The sequence below is a fragment of the Callorhinus ursinus genome, unplaced genomic scaffold, assembly GCF_003265705.2.
Source record: "Callorhinus ursinus isolate GAN/ISIS: 27379988/994484 unplaced genomic scaffold, GSC_fseal_2.0 scaffold13, whole genome shotgun sequence".
In the NCBI taxonomy this organism is placed as follows: Eukaryota; Metazoa; Chordata; class Mammalia; order Carnivora; family Otariidae; genus Callorhinus; species Callorhinus ursinus.
Genome location: NW_027397075.1, coordinates 39,547,978 through 39,568,399, shown reverse-complemented (window position 1 = coordinate 39,568,399; position 20,422 = coordinate 39,547,978). Strand labels below are relative to the sequence as shown.

At 38.1% G+C, this 20,422-nt stretch overlaps 1 protein-coding gene across 20 annotated transcripts in view; it reads left to right on the top strand.

The window, feature by feature from the left end:
* Positions 1-20,422, top strand: part of RNF2 (ring finger protein 2) — a 49,215-nt gene that overhangs the window by 11,217 nt on the left and 17,576 nt on the right. For 10 of the 20 annotated variants that reach the window (XM_073900097.1, XM_073900100.1, XM_073900110.1 and 7 more), the window contains one exon: positions 3,572-3,806. The exons of 3 other annotated variants lie outside the window; for them this stretch is intronic. In XM_073900097.1, the coding sequence (XP_073756198.1) occupies positions 3,716-3,806 (91 nt within the window). In that variant the 5' untranslated portion in view covers positions 3,572-3,715. Of the gene's footprint in view, positions 1-3,571; positions 3,807-17,184; positions 17,328-20,422 lie in introns of all 20 variants that reach the window. 7 more of the 20 variants (XM_073900103.1, XM_073900104.1, XM_073900102.1 and 4 more) reach the window with 4 other exon arrangements.

Genomic DNA, 20,422 nt, shown 5'->3' with positions numbered 1-20,422 from the left:
GGGACTCCAGGATCATGACCTGAGCCGAAGGCAGTCGCTTAACCAACTGAGCCACCCAGGCGCCCAGGAACTGCTTTTTTTAGTTTAAAACTTTTTTTGATGCAAGTTGCAGAAACCAAGAGATAAAGTCCAGAACAGAAGAAAGATTAAATCCGTTTATCTTTTGGAATTGTTTCAAGAACCAAAATGAGAATCGAGGTCTCCTGAATCCCAGCCTGGCTGCTACTATTGAGTATGTATAGGGACATAATAGTTCTTCTTTTCCTGCAAGAGATAATCTACCCTGTGTGACAAAGGGATACCAGAGACACATTCTTCACTTCTCTATTCTTATTTTTTGTTGTCTTAAAACTGTTAAAAGTCGGGGCGCCTAGGTGGCTCAGTCGTTAAGCGTCTGCCTTCGGCTCGGGTCATGGATCCCGGGCTCCCTGCTCCACTGGAAGCTTGCTTCTCCCTCACCCCCTGCTTGTGTCCCCTCTTGCTGTGTCTCTCTCTGTCAAATAAATAAATAAGATCTTAAAAAAAAAAAAAAAAAACAGCAACTGTTAAAAGTCTGTGCTTACTATTTTGGGAGTTGAAAAATGGAAACTCCCTCTACAAACTTCTAACAACTCTGTGTTACCTTCTAGAAGGTAACTTTTACATAGCTGTAATTGTAGCATGGACGTAAATCAGTGGCTTCTGTCATTTTATCTTGCAAGTATTACTAGTCATTGCATATTATATTAATAATTATTAATGATTGAGGAAATTTCCTGATGTTGATGTTGCAAATGTCTCCTTGCGGATGGTGATATTATTGTAGTAGTAGTACCAGCAGTCTTTGGTATGGTGGTTAAGGGCATGGCCTTCTTACTCAAACAGACCTACATTTTTTTTTTTAAAGATTTTATTTATTTATTTGACAGAGAGACACAGCGAGAGAGGGAACACAAGCAGGGGGAGTGGGAGAGGGAGAAGCAGGCTTCCCACTGAGCAGGGAGCCCGATGCGGGGCTCGATCCTGGGACCTTGGGATCATGACCTGAGCCGAAGGCAGATGCTTAACGACTGAGCCCCCCAGGCACCCCAGACAGACCTACATTTGATTCTTGCCTTTGATGCTTATTACTGTGAGACCTGTAAGCAAGTTGCTCATTTATTTATTTACAGTTTGGCTCAATTTCCTTATTTCTTGAGGAAAATAATAGTACCTATTCATAGGGTTTTTAGAATTAAGCAAAATTTCAGAGAAAGTTGTAAATCCTCTGTTATCTATTTTTAATAACATTTCCCAGGACTGGGATTACTGGGTAAAAGAATGCAAATATTTTTGTATTTCTGGAAATGGATTGCTGCTTTTTTTCTGAAAGTGGTATTCCGATATTCCAGCTGCTGTTACAAGAGAATGTGGTGGTATCAGCCTTTAGCTGTCTGTCTTATCTTCCTTAGTCAATATTCTTTTGTCACTGCCTTCCCACAAAGTTAATTTTTCAACAGATAGGCCTTTGCCAGAAGTGTAGACCCTGTTGCTGTTATTTTCAGTGACACAAGGGAGTGTTGCTGTGGTTTCCTATGCAGTTATTTGCTAAAGCTAATATGTGTGTTCATCAGCACTTCTGCTTCTGGCAGGAGTCTACACTTTATGGACATTTCTCTTCCCAGGAAAGGATAACAACCTTGCTATACTACTTTTCGAAAGTTAGCTTTTATTCTGGCATATGGGGCTTTGGACTAAAACTCAAGTTATTAGACTTTTTAGCTTTGTCATTAATGATAAACTTAAGTAAATTTTTAAGCTTTGCCTTATGCCTTAGTTGTGTTCAACATCTCCCTCTCAAAAACAGGTGCTGATCTGTCTGTGCCATTAAATCTGCAGATGTTTTTGGGGGGCCAGTCGTGTGCTGATGACACAGCAATAGTCTATAGCCCAATAGTAAGCTGCTAACTGCCGCCACATTAATATGCTCCCTTGTTTAGTTTCCTCTAATCTGGGGAGAGATGTGAAATGAAGTTGGTAGCCTCCCTTGTTCTACTTTAGGAACTCAAGATTTTTTTTTTTTTTTTTTTTTGCTCTGCTCAGGAAATTATCAATGTTCTTTATGTCTCTTGGTCTTAGGGTACTGGGAGAATTAAAAGTAGTCCCTTTCTAAGAATGTGGTTAGTTTGTGGTATAGAGTTGGTGTGTGTTCAGGGCTGAGAACCTAGATTATGCCAGAGTCTGAGATCTAAATTACTAGTGAGTCAGTGGTTTGGCAGTAGGTCACTATATTCAGTAATTGGATGAAGCAATAGACTGGAAAACCCTTAGGCAAGCAGAGGTTGAAACATCCTTAGAAGAGTTACAAAATCTACTGGCAGATGAGAACCAGGAGGTAAAGTACCAGTGTAAGGAATGTCTTGACAGAGGGACAGTTAAGAATTCAGGAAATCAACAAAAATAGAAGGTTCTGACCAAATGAGGCAAGAAATAAAAAATAGCACAAGAGAAAGAAAACAAAATCCCCCAGATGTATAGCCTCTAGTACCAAGGACACTAGTTAAAAGGAAAATAAATAGCTAGTTCACTGTGTACAGACAAGCCAGATGAATGTGAAGTGTGATATCAGCTATTTTCTTTAAGACAAGGGAGAAAAGAGCAGATAACCTTGGCTTTAACTTGGAATCCTAGATGTGTGAACAGTATGTCTCTTTTGACCTGCTTTGAAAAGATTGGAGGAAACTAGTTATGATTGTTTGAAGTATTCAAGTTGAAAGAAGTTGCTGAAGGTAGGATACCTTTTTAGCTTAAGAGGACAGGACTTTAACGGGCACCTGGGTGGCTCAGTCGGTTAAGCGGCTGCCTTTGGCTCAGGTCATGATCCCAGGATCCTGGGATTGAGCCCCACCTCGGGCTCCCTGCTCAGCGGGGAGCCTGCTTCTCCCTCTCCCTCTGTCTGCCACTCTGCCTACTTGTGCTTTCTCACTGTCTCTGTGTCAAATAAATAAATCTTAAAAAAAAAAAGACTCTAAGCACTGTACTTTTTTTTTTTTTTTTAAGATTTAGGGGGAGTGGGAGAAGGAGAAGCAGGCCTCCTGCGAACAGGGAGCCCGATGCAGGGCTTGATCCCGGGACCCTGGTATCATGACCTGAGCTGAAGGCAGATAAGCATTGTACTGTTAGGGACATTTTTAAGCAAGTTTTTTGATCCAGTTAAGAGGGCTCTTGATGATACTTTATTTAAATTTTTTTTTAAAGATTTTATTTATTTATTTGAGAGAGAGAGAATGAGAGCACGAGAGGGAAGAGGGTCAGAGGGAGAAACAAGACTCCCCGCCGAGGAGGGAGCCCGATGCGGGACTCGATCCCGGGACTCCAGGATCATGACCCGAGCCGAAGGCAGTCGCTCAACCAACTGAGCCACCCAGGCGCCCTATTTAAATTTTTAAATTTACAAGTAAGGAAACCGGATCCTCAGCAAAAGTAACTAGCCCTGGTTTATTCAAGAATTTAGAGGCAGAACTTCTTTACCATTTGAGAATATTTGTAGAAAATTTATAGCTACTCTTATTTCGGTAACTAATATTCCTTTTATTAAATTGTCTCCACCTAGTGGCAACAGATATTTTGCAAAGCTGCCTACAGACATTGGAGAAACTGCTAGGGGAAACTATTCTTCACAGCTTTCAAGAGGAGTCAGCCTGGTTCGTGACAGTTGTATTGCTTTTGCAAAGGAAAAGGAGGAGACGTGTGCCTGATGCTTACCTTCATATTCCATAACCTTGTTAAGGAATTTGTAAATTCTGTATACCTGAGTTCGGCAGCACATTTATTGTTGACTGTAAGAAGTTAGTATGTTAAGCTTGTATTTAAAAATTTTCATATACACACATATATTAGGGTATATGTATATATTCACATGTATAAATTTTTTTCTCCTTATCTTTGTAATGACTAAAGTGATAGCATGGTAACTTCCATCAGTGGAGAAGAGAGAAACTAAACAATAAATGATGTTGCCAGTTTCGTGGTGGCAGGGAAAGGAGCACAGATTCTGAGTTCTTAAATGTAAAAAATGAAACTGAAAATATTAGAGAAAACTTTAGGTGGGTGGTGGACGTTTTTATAATTTTAGAGTGTAGATTTAGAGTGTGGATTAGCTTTCAAAGAAGCCATATAGGGAAAGATAAATATGTTAAAAAAATAAATAAAAAATAGAATCTATGACCTTAAGAATTCAAAGCCAAAGAACAGAAAAACAAACTGGGAAAAATATTTAACACTCATGGACAGATAAAAGGTCAATTTCTTTAACAGAAAAATTTTTTGCAAATAAGCTTATTAGCACAAGCAGGGGCAGGGAGCAGATGGAGCAGGAGAAGCAGGCTTCCCGCTGAGTGGGGCTCCATCCCAGGACCCCAGAATCATGCATGACCTGAGCCGAAGGCAGATGCTTAACTGAGCTACCCAGGCGCCCCGCAAACCAGCTTTTTTTTTTTAAGATTTTATTTATTTGACAGAGAGAGCACAAGCAGGGGGAGCAGCAGGCTCCCCAAGGAGCAGGGATCCCGATGTGGGGCTCCATCCCAGGACCTTGGGATCATGACCTGAGCCGAAGGCAGTCGCTTAACCAACTGAGCCACCAGGAGCCCCACAAACCAGCTTTTTAAAAAACTAATAGAAATGGACATATAGTAATGGACAGGCAAAAAAAATGGCCAATAAAACAGTGAAAAGATAAGATACTTTATCAGTCATCGTTGAAGCGTTGAGATTAAACATCAGTGAAGTATTGTTGACTACCTACTAAATTGGGCAGGCTTAAAAAAATTGCTAATCCTTAATTGGTAGAAGGGTAAATTGGCATAGCAAGTTAGCAATATTTGTCAGAATAAAAAAAATTTGCCTGCCTTTCGGTCCAGTAGTTTTTCCTTTAGGAATTTGCTGAGGCAACTTCTTACCTAGGGTAACTTATTGTCAAAGATAAAGTTAGCAAAACATACATGAAACCAATGAATGAATGAATGGTGAACCACATCTTTATTGGGGACAGTTTTAGGAACTTCTAGTAGTATTTGGAAATGCCATAGGTTTCCTTAGATTGCTAAAAACTAATCTTTAGCTCGAACAGCGACTTTTCAACCTTGACCAAAAATAAAAACCACCTGGCTGATTTTCTAATGATGTCAGGAGCCCCAGATATAATGACTCAATTGGTCTGAAATGGGACCTTGTTATCTGAATTGTTGAAAAGGTCTCCAGGTGATACCTCTGTGCAGCCAAATTTGAGAACTACTTCCTCTAAAGGAAGACTGTTTTTCCTGTGGATGTGTTGAATTTTCTTTTGGCAAAAGCCAGTACTCCATTGGGCAAGTAAACTGATGAACATATTTTTTTTTTTAATTTCTCTCACTCTGCCATTGGCTTTCTCATGGTGTATTAGTTTCCTGTTGCTTACAGTTCTGACAGTCGGAAGTCTAAAATGGGGCTTAAGGGATTAAAATCAAGATGTTGGCAGGCCTGCGTTTCTTCTGGAAGCTCTAGGGGAGAATTCATACCTTTTCTAGCTTCTAGAGGCTGCTGACACCCTCTTGGCTCATGGGTCCTTCCTTTATCTTCATTTTCAGAAGCATAGCTTAGATTTCACTCTTTGACTACTATCCCTGTCTCCTTCATCACATCGCCTTCTCTCTTATAAGGACTCTTCTTATTATATTGGACCAAACTCACATAATCTAGGATTATCGCCCCATCTAAAAATTCTTAATTTAATCACACTGGCAAAGTCCTTTTTGTCATGTAAGGTGACACAGTTACAAATTCTGGGCATTAAGATGTGGGCACTTCGGGGTCCCATTCAGTGTACCACACTTAGAGACTTAATTGAGAAGTCCACTAAAAATTTATAAATGAAATATTTTAGTTTATCATAAATTGATATCATAGTGTATCCCAAAGAGTAAATTACCTTCTGTATAGTACGTTATGATTAATGTCCCTTCAGGAACAATATGCAGTTTTTTTTTCTTTGTTGTTAGAAATGTAGGTTGGATAGGATAGGCTGTGTTGTCTCATTTTTATTACAACAAAAATAATAGCTATCATATATTCTTCACAGGATTCTCTGAAATAGGTACTTTATTTCAGCCCTGACAGGATTTCATACTTTGCTTTTTGTCTGTGTTCCAAGAGTAGTTTGCATAGCAGGGTTGAGGTACTGCCAATGAGGTGTTTTGAACCAGATGCAGATAATTCATAACATTGATATATGGTGGGGTAATTTTGAATAGTACTCTTTTTTTTTTTTTTAAGATTTTATTTATTTGACAGAGAGAGACACAGCAAGAGAGGGAATACAAGCAGGGGGAGTGGGAGAGGGAGAAGCAAGCTTCCCGCAGAGCAGGGAGCTTGACGCGGGGCTCAATCCCAGGACCCTGGGATCATGACCTGAGCTGGAGGCAGACGTTTAACGACTGAGCCACCCAGGCGCCCCGAATAGTACTCTTCTATACCTGTGAGTTCAGTTAACAAGCTCAGAGTTTCCTTTGATCCTTATTCCACTTTTTCTTTTTAAACTGCATGTTCTTGGGGTGCCTGGGGGGCTGAGTTGGTTAAGTGTCTGCCTCCTGCCCAGGTCATGATCCCTGCCTGGATCGTGGGATCTAGCCCCACATGGGGCTCCGCTCCCCGCTTAGCGGGGAGCCTGCTTCTCCCTCTCCTACTCCCCCTGCTTGTGTTCTCTCTGTCAAATAAATAAAATCTTCAAAAAACAGAAAACCCTGCATGTTCTTTTTTCTTATAGTTTTGACTACTGTAAGCTGGAATTTCCCACCAGAACCTTTCATGCTTCAGATGTGTTTATTGACCTGCATATACCTCGTATGCAACAAATCTAAAACTGAATTCAACTTTTCATCCCTTCCTAGAAAATGCATACCACTTCCTGTTTAAAAACATTTTTAAAACTTTTTTTTACTGTGATAAAATATATAAAATTTGCCATTTTTAATTGTAGAATTCAGTGGCATTAAGTACATTCACATTGTTGTGTTACCATCACCACAGTCCATCTCTAGAACTTTTTCTTCATCCCACACTGAAACTCCGTATTCAGTAATAGGAGCTCTTCATTATCTTCTCCCTCCCCCCAGCTCCTAGTAACCATTATTCTACCTTTTATGAATTGGACTGTTCTGGTATTTCATGCATCAGGATTTCATTCCATTTTGAGGCAGAATAGTATTTCATTGTACATACATACTACATTTTGTTTACCCATTTATCTGTTGATGGGCATTTTGGATTGTTTACACCTTTTGGTTATTGTGAATAAATGTTAAGAACATGGGTATTCAAGTACCTGTTTTAGTCCTTGCTTTCAATTCTTTGAGGTATATACCTAGAATTGGAATTGCTGGATCATATTGGTAATTCTATGTTTCATTTTTTGAGGGACTTGCCATACTTTTTCAAAAATGGCTGTATCATTTTACATTTCCAACAGCAGTGCTCTAGGGTTTGAGTTTTACCACATCTTCACCAATACTTTCAGTTTTCTATTTTTTGATAATAGTCATATAGCCATCCTAATGGGTATAAAGTGTGGTATCTTGTGGTTTTGATTTGCATCTTTCTAATGATTAGTGATATTGAACATTTCTTCATGTACTTGTTGGCCGTCTGTATATCTTCTCTGGAGAAATGTGTCTATTCAAGTCTTTTTCCCATTGTTTTAATTGAGTTTGTTGTAGTAATTCTTCATATATTGTGGATATTAATCCTTTATCAGATCCATGATTTGCAAATATTTTCTCCCATTTTTTGGGTTTCCTTTTCATTCTTGATAGTGTCCTTTGATGTACTAAAGGTTTTGATTTTTTTTTTTTAAAGTAAGCTCTAAGCCCAACATGGGGCTTGAACTCACCACCTGAGATCATGAGTTGCCTGCTATACTGACTGAGCCAGCCAGGTGCCCCTTATAGGTTTTAATTTTAATAAAGTCCAGTTCATCAATTTTTTCTTTATCGCCTGTGCTGTTGGCGTCCTATCCAAAAAACCCATTGTTATTCAGTGTCCTGAAGAGTTTCCTTTATGTTTTCTTCTAAGAGTTTTATAGTTTTAGTTCTTAACCTTTAGATTTTTGATCTGTTTTGAGTTAATTTTTGTAAATGGTAGGTTATTGTCTAACCTTGTTCTTTCGCATGTGGGGATATCCAGTTTTCCCAGTACTTTTTGTAGAAAAAACTGACCTTCCCTTGTTGAATGGTCTTGGCATTTGTGTCAAAATAACTTCCCATGTATGTGAGGATTTAATTCTCGGCTTTGTATTCTCCTTTGATTGGTCTGTATGTCTGTCTTTGTTCCAATACCCAGTTTGATTACTGTACCTTTGTAGTAAGTTTTGAAATCAGAAAGTATTGAGTCATCTAACTTGTTCGTGTTCAGGGTTATTTTGGTTGTTTGGGATTCCTCGAGATTCTTTTATTTATTTATTTATTTTAATGATTTTATGTATTTATTGGGGGGGGTGCGAGAAAGAGAAAAGCAGACTCCCTGCTGGATCCCAGGACCCAGAGATCACTACCTGAGCTGAAGGCTGATGCTTAACTGACTGAGCACCCAGGGCCCCTCCTTGAGATTCTATATGAATGTTAGGATGGGGTTTTTGATTTCTGCAAAAATCATCAGGATTTTGATAGGAATTGCATTGAATCTGTAGATTGCTTTGGGTAGTATTGTCATCTTAACAGTATTAAGTCTTCTGATCCACGAACATAGGATGGGGTATCTTTCCGTTTACTTATGTCTTTCAGCAGTGTTTTATAATTTTCAGTGTATAAATCTGTGCCTTGGTTAAATTTATTCCTAGTATTTCTGATGCTTTTGCAAATGGAATTGTTTTCTTGATTTCCTTTTCAGAGCATTTATTGTTAATGTGTAGAAATGCAGTTGATTTTTGTATGTTGATTGCAGTTTTGCTGAATTCATTTAATCAGTTGAGTTTTTAACTTTTTTGTGGAGTCTTTAGGGTTCACTATATATAAGATCATACCATATGTAAACAGATACTTTTTCTTTTCCAGTGTGGATGCCTAACTGATCTGGCTAGAATTCCAATATAATATGTTAAATAGAAGTGGCAAAAATACCATTTCCTGTTTTGGTTTCTCACTTTTTTGTTTTTTAAGCATCAGCAGCTTAACAGCCACAAGCTTGAGAGTTTATGGCTTTCTTCTCCTTTCTTTTTCATTTCCTACACCCCATGTATTTTGCCTCCTAAGTATTTTGTAGCTCTGCTGCCTCTAATTCATCCTTACTATTAACAGACTCATGGTATTCATCTCTTTTTGAATTACTGCACAAGCCCTTTAACTAGTATTCTTGCTTCCTGCAAGTCCATCTTCCACTGTTACCGGAGTTGATATGTCTCCCCAGCAAGTCTCACCTTGTCATTCAGTTGTAGATTTTTCCTGAGATCTTTGCATGGCCTTTAGGCTTCCCTGATCTGGTCCACAGTTTAATTCTTCAGCCTGACTCCATGCTACTCCCTATCTCTTTTCACTCATTTAATAATGATCTCGTTAGAGTTCCCCAACACACCATACTGAGTTGTGCCTTTGCTTATTATGATGATCCTTCTGGACTGCTTTCCTTTCCTTAGTTGGTTAACTTCACTTGACCTTAAAGTCTCTTCTTTCAAGGAGGAATCTGGGAAACCTTTTCTGCTTTTCCATTTGACTGTTGTTGTTTGTTGTTTTGGTTTGGTTTTTTGGTACTCTTGTAGCAATTACCAAATTGTATTGAAAACATGTTCAGGACACACTCGCTAATAAGGTCTTGGAGGGTCCCTTTTCCTATCACATGGTAGTTCTCAGTAAATGTTTCCTAAACTGTTGAACTCAGCTGTTTCTCTTTATGGGTCTGTTAGCTAGCTTCTAATATGGATAGGCGGAGGGACGGAAGGAGAAGAAGGCTGCTGCTGATACAACTGGTGTTGACTAATATTAGACCTTGGTAGGTGCATTCTGAAGCCTTCGGGAAAGACTGAATTGGGTCATTAAACTGCTGCAGGGGCCGGTGGGGGGGGGCGCTGGAGGTTTGGGGAAAATGAAGGAGTATTAGAGGAGATGAGATAGTGATGGGTGGTAAATACGGTAGGAGGGCACAGATCACTAATTATCTAGATGTGCATTTTAATTGGTTCTTTAAAAAAATCTTAAAACAATTTTCCCTCTAATAATAATTCAGTTATATAAGACTAGAAAATATTGTTACCAGTACTCAAAACCTTAAGACTGGGTAATGAAAATTTGGTAAATCATCTTTGAAAGGTTCTTGCTCTGTGCTCTACAATATGTAAAAGATAGAATCCATTTAGGAATTGATTATATTACCTTTTTAAATAAAGATGCTGTTAGGTTACCAAAGTAATTTAGATGAGTATTCCAAATGTTTAGGACAGTGGCATCTTTTTCAGTAAAGAATACTGTCTTTGTGTCTTTAGAAGCTTACAAAAATTAATGTCTGTCTTACAGCTGTAGTTTTAGATTAAATTGCTGCAAGTGGTTTTTATGAGGTGATACTTACTGCAGGCAATGTTATGATGGCAATTGGATTGTTCAGTCAATTTATTACTGCTCCCTGGTTTGCCTAGTCTTGAATATATTTCTAAAATCGAACACCTGTATCCTATAAGCAAGCAGTGTTTTAATTAAGGAACAAATAATTTGCTCATTCACATGTAGTAATAAAGAAAAAAAATCTTAAAGATTGAGAGAGTTAATTTGATGTGACCCGTATTTACTTTATGTTCAGAAGGGACAATAACCATGGAAGAAAAAGATAAATTTCTTGGTTTAAAATAAAAAGAGTTTCTTAGTTTTGTTTCATAGTGCTTAGGGAAGCAAATCTCAAATGAGGAAAAGTGCTTCATGGGAAGATGGGATAATCTAAAGTTACTATATTTTCTGATATATATTTCACAATTTGAAAAACAAATTAAGGAAACAAGTCATGTACAGGATAAAGACATAAGTGTTGGCTGCAAGGAATTGGTTATACACTTAAACTTAATTTTGGCAAGTATGGTAGGCTGAAAAAGCCCCCCCCCCCCCAATGTCCACATTCTAATCCTTGGAATCTGCAGTGTTACTTTGGAGCAGAGGTGTATGTGTGATGAAGTCTTTGCATATGTCATTAAGTTAAAGGTCTTGTTATGAAGAGATTATCCTGTATTATCTGGGTGGGTTCTAAATGTCCTCATGTGTAGAGGAGGCAGTGTGGCCACAAGCGAAAGAATGCCTGGAAGAAACAACACAGAGGTTCCAATAAAACCTCTGGAAGAAGCTCAGCCCTGCCAGCACCTTAATTTTGGCCCAGTGATACTGATTTAGGACTTCTGGCCTCCAGAATTAAGAGAGTATGGTAATTTGTTAGAGTTCTAGGAAACAACTCTAATACAGCAATCATTTTTCAAAGTGTAAATGGACGTTTCTAAACACCCCGTTTACCTAAACTCTTTCTCCTTTGGGGGGGTATAATTCATAGCTTACTCATATTAGTCTTTAGTTCGGTTTAAAATGCTCTGAATAGACCAGGCAATTTTTATGATTATGATTATGATTAAAGCAACTGGTGAACGTTCTTTGGCATAGAACTTTGAAGTTTCAGCTCAAAATAATTTGTATTTAAAGCCCCCCTTTTTGGGAAAAATGTTTTGTCCAGTCTGGAAGCTCCCTTGTGGTTGCTTTATTGCCGCTGTACTTTGGTAAGAGTACAGTTTGACTCTTAAAGTTTTACGACACAGGGTCAGCCTTTTTGCTTGCACATCTGCTATTTAATATGAATTATTTCAGCTATGCTACAGAAAATGGACATGTGAGGCTCTTATTGAGAATTCTGAGTTCACTGTGGCCCATCATGTGCTAGGGTCTCACTTGAGACTTTGATGTATTGGGACTGACCAAAGGATAAAGGCCACCATGTAGGTTCTTTTTTAAAAGATTTTATTTCTTGGGGCGCCTGGGTGGCTCAGTCGTTAAGCAACTGCCTTTGGCTCAGGTCATGATCCCAGGGTCCTGGGATCGAGCCCCCCCCCCTCCCGTATCGGGCTCCCTGCTCCACGGGAAGCCTGCTTCTCCCTCTCCCACTCCCCCTGCTTGTGTTTCCTCTCTCTCTCTATCTCTCTCTGTCAAATAAATAAAATCTTTAAAAAAAAATGATTTTATTTCTTTATTAGAGCATGAGCCGGGGGAGGGGCAGACAGAACGGAGACAGAGTTCCTGCTGAGCAGGGAGCCTGATGTGGGGCTCCATCCCAGGACCCCGAGATCATGAGCTGAAGGCAGACCGATTGAGCCACCCAGGCGCCCCTCGTCCTCTATCCTTAATGATCAGACTCCAGTGTACCTGGCCTGTATTATCTTAGCCCCTTCAAAGATTGTGTTTGAGGAAGGGAGGGATAATCCGAGAGACATCCATTTGAATGTCTTTGAATGTTCTGCAAACCTGTAGTTCAAGATGAGCTGCTTTTATGTTATGTTGTGTCCCTTTTATAAAGATTCCACAAGTTTCTAATGAAGTTTGGGCCAGAAATGTCTCTATCCAGTATTTCTATTTTTCTTTTAAGCTTCCAGGAACTACACTTAGTATTCAGCCACATACAGTTTACTAGCAGCAGACAGCAGACAGATCTCTTTCTGGCAGTTTTTTGTTACTGAAACAGCTTTAAAGAGTGGTCTTGGATTAATTGGCCTGCTGATTGATTTTTTTTTTTATCACATGAGGCACATAACCATTTTTATGTTTCTTTCTAAAAACTTTTTAAAAGATGATTAATGTAAAATTTTTAGTAAGGGAGTGGCTAAGTAATTTTTCTTCCTAATCTAATACATGTTGGAGGGGGGCTGAGAAATAAGAATGTTTATTTATTGAAATAAATCAAGGAAATGATGCCCTCTCCATTTTATGACCATCATTCATGAAATATGCTGGGCACTTTATATGAACATCTCATTTAACTTTGCCAATGACTGTAACTTTGCAGATTTAAAAAAAAAAAAAAGACCTTGAGAAATTTGGATATAGGTCCATAACCAGTAGCAGCCAGTACTAGTATGCATATGCAAGCTGATCCAGTTCCAAAAATCATTTACTGTACTTCCTGGGTGTTTCATTTGTTGTATCATAAAATAAAGACATACCTAAAATACAAAGTTCTCTGTCCTTGAGGAATTTATGGTTTAGTGTATCCATTTTTCCTTCTAGGGGAGCTAGAGAATGGTCTTGGGAGCAAATGTATGGCCCATTCAGGGGAGTTGAGGGTCTTGGGGGTCTCAAAGAGTAGAATGGGAATGTGTATTACTATTGTTTTCAGTTTTTCGCATGAAACCTGTTCTTTGCCACATCTAATCTCTAATAGACTTGACCATTATTTTTAAATACTCCCCTCAACCAATTAAAGGATTGTAGATTAGGGGTGGGATTAAAAAAATGGCACTTTAGGGAGCCTCTAGTTACCAGGCACTAGTAAAAGAAATTTATGTAGGAACAGTATTGTGATTAGTGGTTAGGTCCTTAGACTAGTCTTCAGAAGACTAATCCATAATGTAATTGAACCTAGTATACAAATTTTCCAGTAGTTCATATACTTCATTAAATTCATTAAGTATAATTTTTTTTTTTTAAGATTTATTAGAGGGAGAGAGTATGTGCGTGAGGTGGGGTGGGGAGGATTGGACAGAGGGAGAGAGAGAATCCCAAGCAGGCTCCACACCCAGCGGCCTGAGCTGAAACCAAGAGTCTGACACTTAACTGACTATGCCACCCAGGTGCCCCTAAGTATTTTTTTTTTTTTAAGATTTTTATTTATTTTAGAGCGAGAGAGACCATGTAAGCAGGGAGAGGGGTAGAAGTAGAGGTAGAGAAGCAGACCCCCACTGATCTCAGAGGCCGGTGATCATGACCTGGGCCAAATTCAAGTGTTGGATGCTTAACCAACTGAATCACCCAGGCACCTCTATAGTATGTTTTTAATGGAAAAACATAGAGTGGAAATTTTAGTTTCTAAGTTCGGGACTTAGTGAATTTTTGTCCTGAAAAAGTAATTTTTACATTCATTTAAAAAATTATTCTTAAAGCTTGAGTTACATGATAAATTTTAGGAGCCAAATTAGAATGATAAATTTTTAATAGTTGTATTCATATTTTCCTGAAAGTAAACACAAAATTTCTCAGGGATGGATTAATTATTACAGCAATAACCCCATTGCCCCAGTTGTTCCCTCTCAGTGATGCAGTGAGACCTGGATGTTTATTTGGTAGTTAACCTGAAAAACATGAATCTGGGAGCTTGTATAGGTGTTGCCCACCTCCTGAAAGAGGGAGGAGGGAGACCTTTTCTTCTCAAATTCTCCTTGGTTACAGAAGGGGAGGATCCTAGGTTCTTAATCTTTGGAATGTAAGTGAATGTGGGGAGGGGTAGGGAGATAAGACAGGTGTCAGAATTTAACAACCCATGAATGTCTCCATACTCTCATACCCCCTGAAATGTAAACATATACTTCTAAAGAGGTAAATCTCTTATCTATTCAGTTATCTTTAATTTTTCAAGACTTCTCTTTTGCAGGACAGATTTGTATGCTCAAAGAGCCCTAATTATGCAGATACATAAAAATATTTTCTCTACACATAGAAAATAGACCAACTGATAAATTTTCCCTTTGTCTTGCTTTTCCTCCCCGTATGTTATCTTGAAGTATGTGTGTTTGGTCATGAATAAGAAATGTTGTCTAGCTTGAGCTCCTTTATTGAGTTATTCAGCAAATATTGATTAACTGCTATATGCCAGGCACAGTGCAGGGTTCTGGGGATATTGTGGTGAATAAGATAAATACTCTGCATTCAAGGGACTTAGAGACTATAGAAGTGCTGTGGTGAAAAAGGAAAAGAGTAGACATGAGAAAATGGCAAAGTTAGAATTTTGTTAGAATGCATGAAGGAACTAGCAGTGGCAAAATCTTGGGGGGGGTGGGAGGGACGAAGGCGTTCTGTTCCAGATGGAAGGGATGCACTAGTAAAAAGATTCTAAAATGAGAATGAGCTTGGCAAGATAGATAAAGATGGCAAATGTGGCTGAAACATAGTGAACAGAACTCAAAATCACAAAGTGCATTTAGGTGTTTGAATTTTTTTTTTGTGTTGCTAAAATAGGATCACGTTACATATATTTTGCCCTACAACTTGCTTTTTAAAAAATTAATGTATGTTATATACATATGTTGAATTCCGTGTCAGCATGTATAGCTGTATAGCCTTGGCTGTATCCTAATTAGCCATATTCCTATTGACAGACATATACAGACTTGTACGATTTTTTGCTATCACAAACAATGCTGTGATCACCATTCTTGTATATATGTTTATTACACATCTGTGTGAGAATTTTTGTTTGATGGATTTCCTGAGAGAACCATTATAAGGTCAGAACTTTTGACAGATTCAGGCAGATTTGAGAGGTGAAGATTCAGCCCGTACAGTACAGTGTTATTTTTTGATTTGGCCAGAGAGCAGAGACAGTTCTTTTGGTATGTTTTCTATTTGTCACATGCTGTTTTTTGATTTGTAACTTAATTTTATTGAATTTCTTAAAACATAAATAAATGAGATTATTTTAGGATTTAAGGTACCTGTGTATGTTAAAATATATATATTGAAGTTCTGAGCTAATGTGTCTCTACTGTTACACTTTTTTTGAAGTAAATCATATTTTTTCTTTTTTAAAAATTTAAATTCAGTTACTTGACATATAATGTATTATTAGTTTCAGAGGTAGAGGTCAGTGACTCATCAGTCTTGTGTAACACCCAGTGCTCATTACATCACATGTCCTCCTTAATGTCCATCAACCAGTTTCCCAATCTCCCCACCCCCATCCCCTCCAGCAGCCCTCAGTTTGTTTCTTATGATTAAGAGTCTCTTATGGTTTGTCTCCCTCTCTGATTCCATATTGCTTTATTTTTCCTCTTCCCCTGTGATCCTCTGTTTTGCTTCTTAAATTCCACATGAGTGAGATTGTACGATAATTGTCGGATTGACTTATTTTGCTTAGCATAATACCATCTCTCTAGTTCCATCCATGTCATTGCAATTGGCAAGATTTCATTTTTTTGATGGCTGAGTAGTATTCCATTGCATACACACACAAACACACCCACCTACCTCACGTCTTCTTTATCTGTTCATCTGTCTATGGACATCTTGGCTCTTTCCATAGTTTGGCTGTTGTAGACGTTGCTGCTATGAACATTGGGATGCAGGTGCCCCTTTGGATCCCTACATTTGTATCTTTGGGGTAGATACCTAGTGCAGTTGCTGGGTCATAGGGTAGCTCTATTCTTAACTTTTTGAGGAATCTCCATACTGTTTTCCAGAGTGGTTGCCATTCCCACCAACTGTGTAGGGAGGGTTCCCCTTTCTCCTCATCCTTACCAGCATCTGTCCTTTCCTGACTTGTTAATTTTAGCCATTCTGACTGGTGTGAGATGGTATCACATTGTGATTTTGATTTGTATTTCCCTGATGCGAGTGATGTTGAACATATTTTCATGTGTCTGTTGGCCATCTCTGTGTCTTCTTTGGAGGAATGTCTGTTCATGTCTTCTGTTCATTTCTTGATTGGATTATTTGTTCTTCGGGTGTTGAGTTTGTTAAGTTCTTTATAGATTTTGGATACTAACCTTTTATCTGATAAGACATTTGCAAATATCTTCTCCCTTTCTGTTGGTTGTCTTGGTTTTGTCGACTGTTTTCCTTTGCTGTGCAAAAGCTTTTTTTTTTTAATTTAAGGTTTTTATTTATTTAAGAGAAAGAGATAGCCAGAGAGCATGAGTGGGGAGGAGAGGGAGGAGCAGGCTCCCAGTGAGCAGGGCCTGACATGGGGCTCGATCCCAGGACCCTGGGATCATGACCTGAGCTGAAGGCAGACGTTAACCAGCTGAGCCACCCAGGTGCCCCAGGAAATGCTCCTTGATGAGGACAGGTCATATGTGCTCTGTATGGTTTGCTGTGCAAAAAGTTTTTTATCTTGATGTCCAAATAGTTCATTTTGCCCTTGTTTGCCTTGCCTTTGGAGATGGGTCTTGCAGGAAGTTGCTTGTGGCTGAGATCAACAACGGTTGCTGCCTGTGTTCTCCTCGAGGATTTTGATGGATTCCTGTCTCACATTTAGGTCTTTCATCCATTTTGAGTCTTATTTTTGTGTATGGTGTAAGGAGATGGTCCAGTTTCATTCTTCTGCATGTGGCTGTCCAGTTTTCCCAACACCATTACTATTACACTTCTAAAGAATGGATAAAATAATGACATCAACCAGTAAGTTCTTAATTGTATGTTGATCAAAGCTAATAAATTTAAAAATGGGGTGTGCGTTTCCATAGAGATTTCTGTAATAGTCATATATAGCTTAATTTATCCAGTTTTCATCTCAAGGAGTACATTTCTAAGGCCAAATACTGTAATTATGCTCTAAATAACAAATTGCTTTGTCCTCAAAACCATGCCACTATACACTTCAGTGGTTTAAGAATTCCTGTTTCTCCATACTCTAACACCAGATATTATTAGTCATCTTAATTTTTGTCAGTATCACAAACAAAAAATAGAGCTTATGTAAATAGCAGTGTTTTGATTTGCAATTTAGCGATTATTAGTGAAGTTGAGTATAGTCATTTTGCCTATATTAAGTTGCCTTTTAAATTGTCTTGAGGGAAGTTTCAGGGTACATTATGAATATTTGCCTTATACATGTTGCAAATATTTTCTCCTTGTCTATCGCTTATCTTTTAAGTTTGCTTATGATGTCTTTCCTTGATTTTGTATAGAAGTATAAAAAATTTATTAGGTGAAATGTGAACTGCTTTTAAAGTATTCTGGTATTGAATCTTGCTTATTAGCCTGCCTTCCTAATCTTAATAGTATGCAGCCTTCTACCCTCCCTTTTTTATATATGTTGTGTAGTTTTTTTTTAATGCTTAATCCTTCTGTAATTTTCAAAAAAGGTTTTATTTATTTGAGAATGAGAATGGGGTGGGGGAGAGTGGGAGTGGGAGAGAGAATTTTAAGCAGACTCCCCGCTGAGCAGGGAACCCCACGTGGGCTCGATCTCATGACCCTGAAATCATGACTTGAGTCAAAATCAAGAGTCCAACTGAGCCACCCAGGTGCCCCAATCCTTCTGGAATTTTTAATTCATTTGTTTAGGTACATCTGATTTAATTTTTAAAATTTAAATATTTGTTTAAATCCTTCTTTAAAATATCTTAAATTACATAAATTCACATGTCTGTTTTTGAACCCTTTGTTGCATTAATCTGATCATCTTTTCTTTAGACCATAGTGTTACTTTTCATGGAGCTTTAATATTTGATGTATGTCTCCCTGATTATTCTTCTTTTTCAAAATACCTTGAATGTTCTTGTGCATAATTCAGGTGAACTTTAGAATCACTTTGTGTATTGATATTTTGATTGGGATTGCATTGCATTGGATTGGTTTATGTGTATGTTTATCCAATCCATGTCCTCTTTAATGTCTTTCAGTTAAGTTGTAGAGTTCTGTGTTGTCAATACTTTGTAAAATTTACTCCTACATACTTTATAGCTTTTGTTGCTATTGTGAATGGTTGTAAATGGGATTGTTAAAAAAATGTATTTCTAAATGTTTATTTCTGGTTTATAGAAATCTGTAGCTTTTTTTGGCATGTTTTTCTCTATTCATGCCACCATGTTGCTGCCTTTTTTTAGTTATAACTTTTCATTTGATTCTACTGGATTTTTGGGGTATTTATATTATCTACAGCTGATATTTTTGTTATTTCCTTTTCCAGTGCCCTGCGGGCCCTCCCCCTTATTTTATTTATTTTTTTTGGTGGCATTGTGGACGTCTTCTAGCAGAAGGACAGTCTTGCTTTTTTCCTGACTTTTTAAATAGGAATCTTCGAAAGTTTTAACCTTGGGGCTTCTGGTATATATTCATCAAGTTAAGAGTGTTTCCATCTCTAACTTACTAAGACTTTTAATAAGGAATAGTTGAATTTATTTATTGATATAAAGTAAAATATAGCAGTCTCTGTTAAGCTAACTTAATATATTTTATATCTATTTGTATGTGCATTTTCTTTTTTTCTTTTTGGTTTCGTGGGAAATTTATTAGCTTTATCAAATAACTTAAATTTTGCTTTCATGAACAAATCTTTTTTTTTGTTTTTTAGCTGTTGCTGTTTGATTTATGCTTTTACAATGATCATTTTTCCCTTTTTCTTTAGGTTTATATTCTAATTTCTGATGCTTCTGTTTTTCAGTTTTTATGGTTTTAGTACTTAAAGATTATCAATATTTCTGAGGGAGGTATTACTCCTTACACATCTTATAGGTTTTGTTTTTTTAAATCAGAGAGAGAGAGAGAATGTGAGTGAGCACAAGCAGGGGGAAGTGGCAGACAAAGGGAGAAGCAGGCTTCCCCCTGAGCAAGGAGCAAGCCTCCTTATGCAAGCCTGATCCCAGGACGTTGGGATCATGACCTGAGCCAAAGGCAGCTCCTTAACCGGCTGAGCCACCCAGGCATCCCACATCCTGTATGTTCTTAAATCTTACTTGATTGTTGAGAAGATAGCCTCTCTTAAACTCTTGTATATTTTTCTCCTTACAAGCCACAATGACCTTTTTTTTCCCCCCAACATGTCTATTCTTTTGAAAGTCCATCCTTGATTCCTCTATTTTTTAAAATTTATTTGACAGAGCATGCATGCACACAAGCAGGGGGAGCAGTAGGCAGAGGGAGAAGCAGGCTCGCCACTGAGCAGGGAGCCCGATGTGGGGAGATGCAGTACTCGACATCTCTGGGGTCCTGACCTGAGCCAAAGGCAGATACTTAACCGACTCAACCACCCAGGTGTCCCTTGATTCCCCTTTGTTAAATAGCTCCTTTTCTCCTATTGATTATGTAACCCAGAGCCCCTTTTTGTATCTTTTACATAGCACTTAAGAATTATTAATTTGTTGTATGCATGTTTGTTCTGTTTATTGTTGGTATTTCTAGCACCTTGTACAGTGCATGGGGTGCAATAGATAAATCAATATTTGAGTGAGTAAATGAATGATTCCTAATCTTATGAAAGAATTAGGGAAGGAGAGGAACCCACCCAGAAACATAGGCCTGTTCTTAGGTCGATTTGGATAGAAGGACTTCAGGACAGTTGATAACCTGTAAATTAAATTATTGAAAACTGTCCTGGCCCTGGATAGCTCCCTGGGAAGCTTTTGTGTAGGTCAGGAGTACACATGCATAACCCAATTTGAAGATGCCTAGTTAAATCATGTAAGATCAGCTTTAGTAAGCAGTAATTCTTTACTGTTATGTATCATCTAAGGTTCATTTTTTCCTTTCTAAATATCTTCCCTCATTTATTT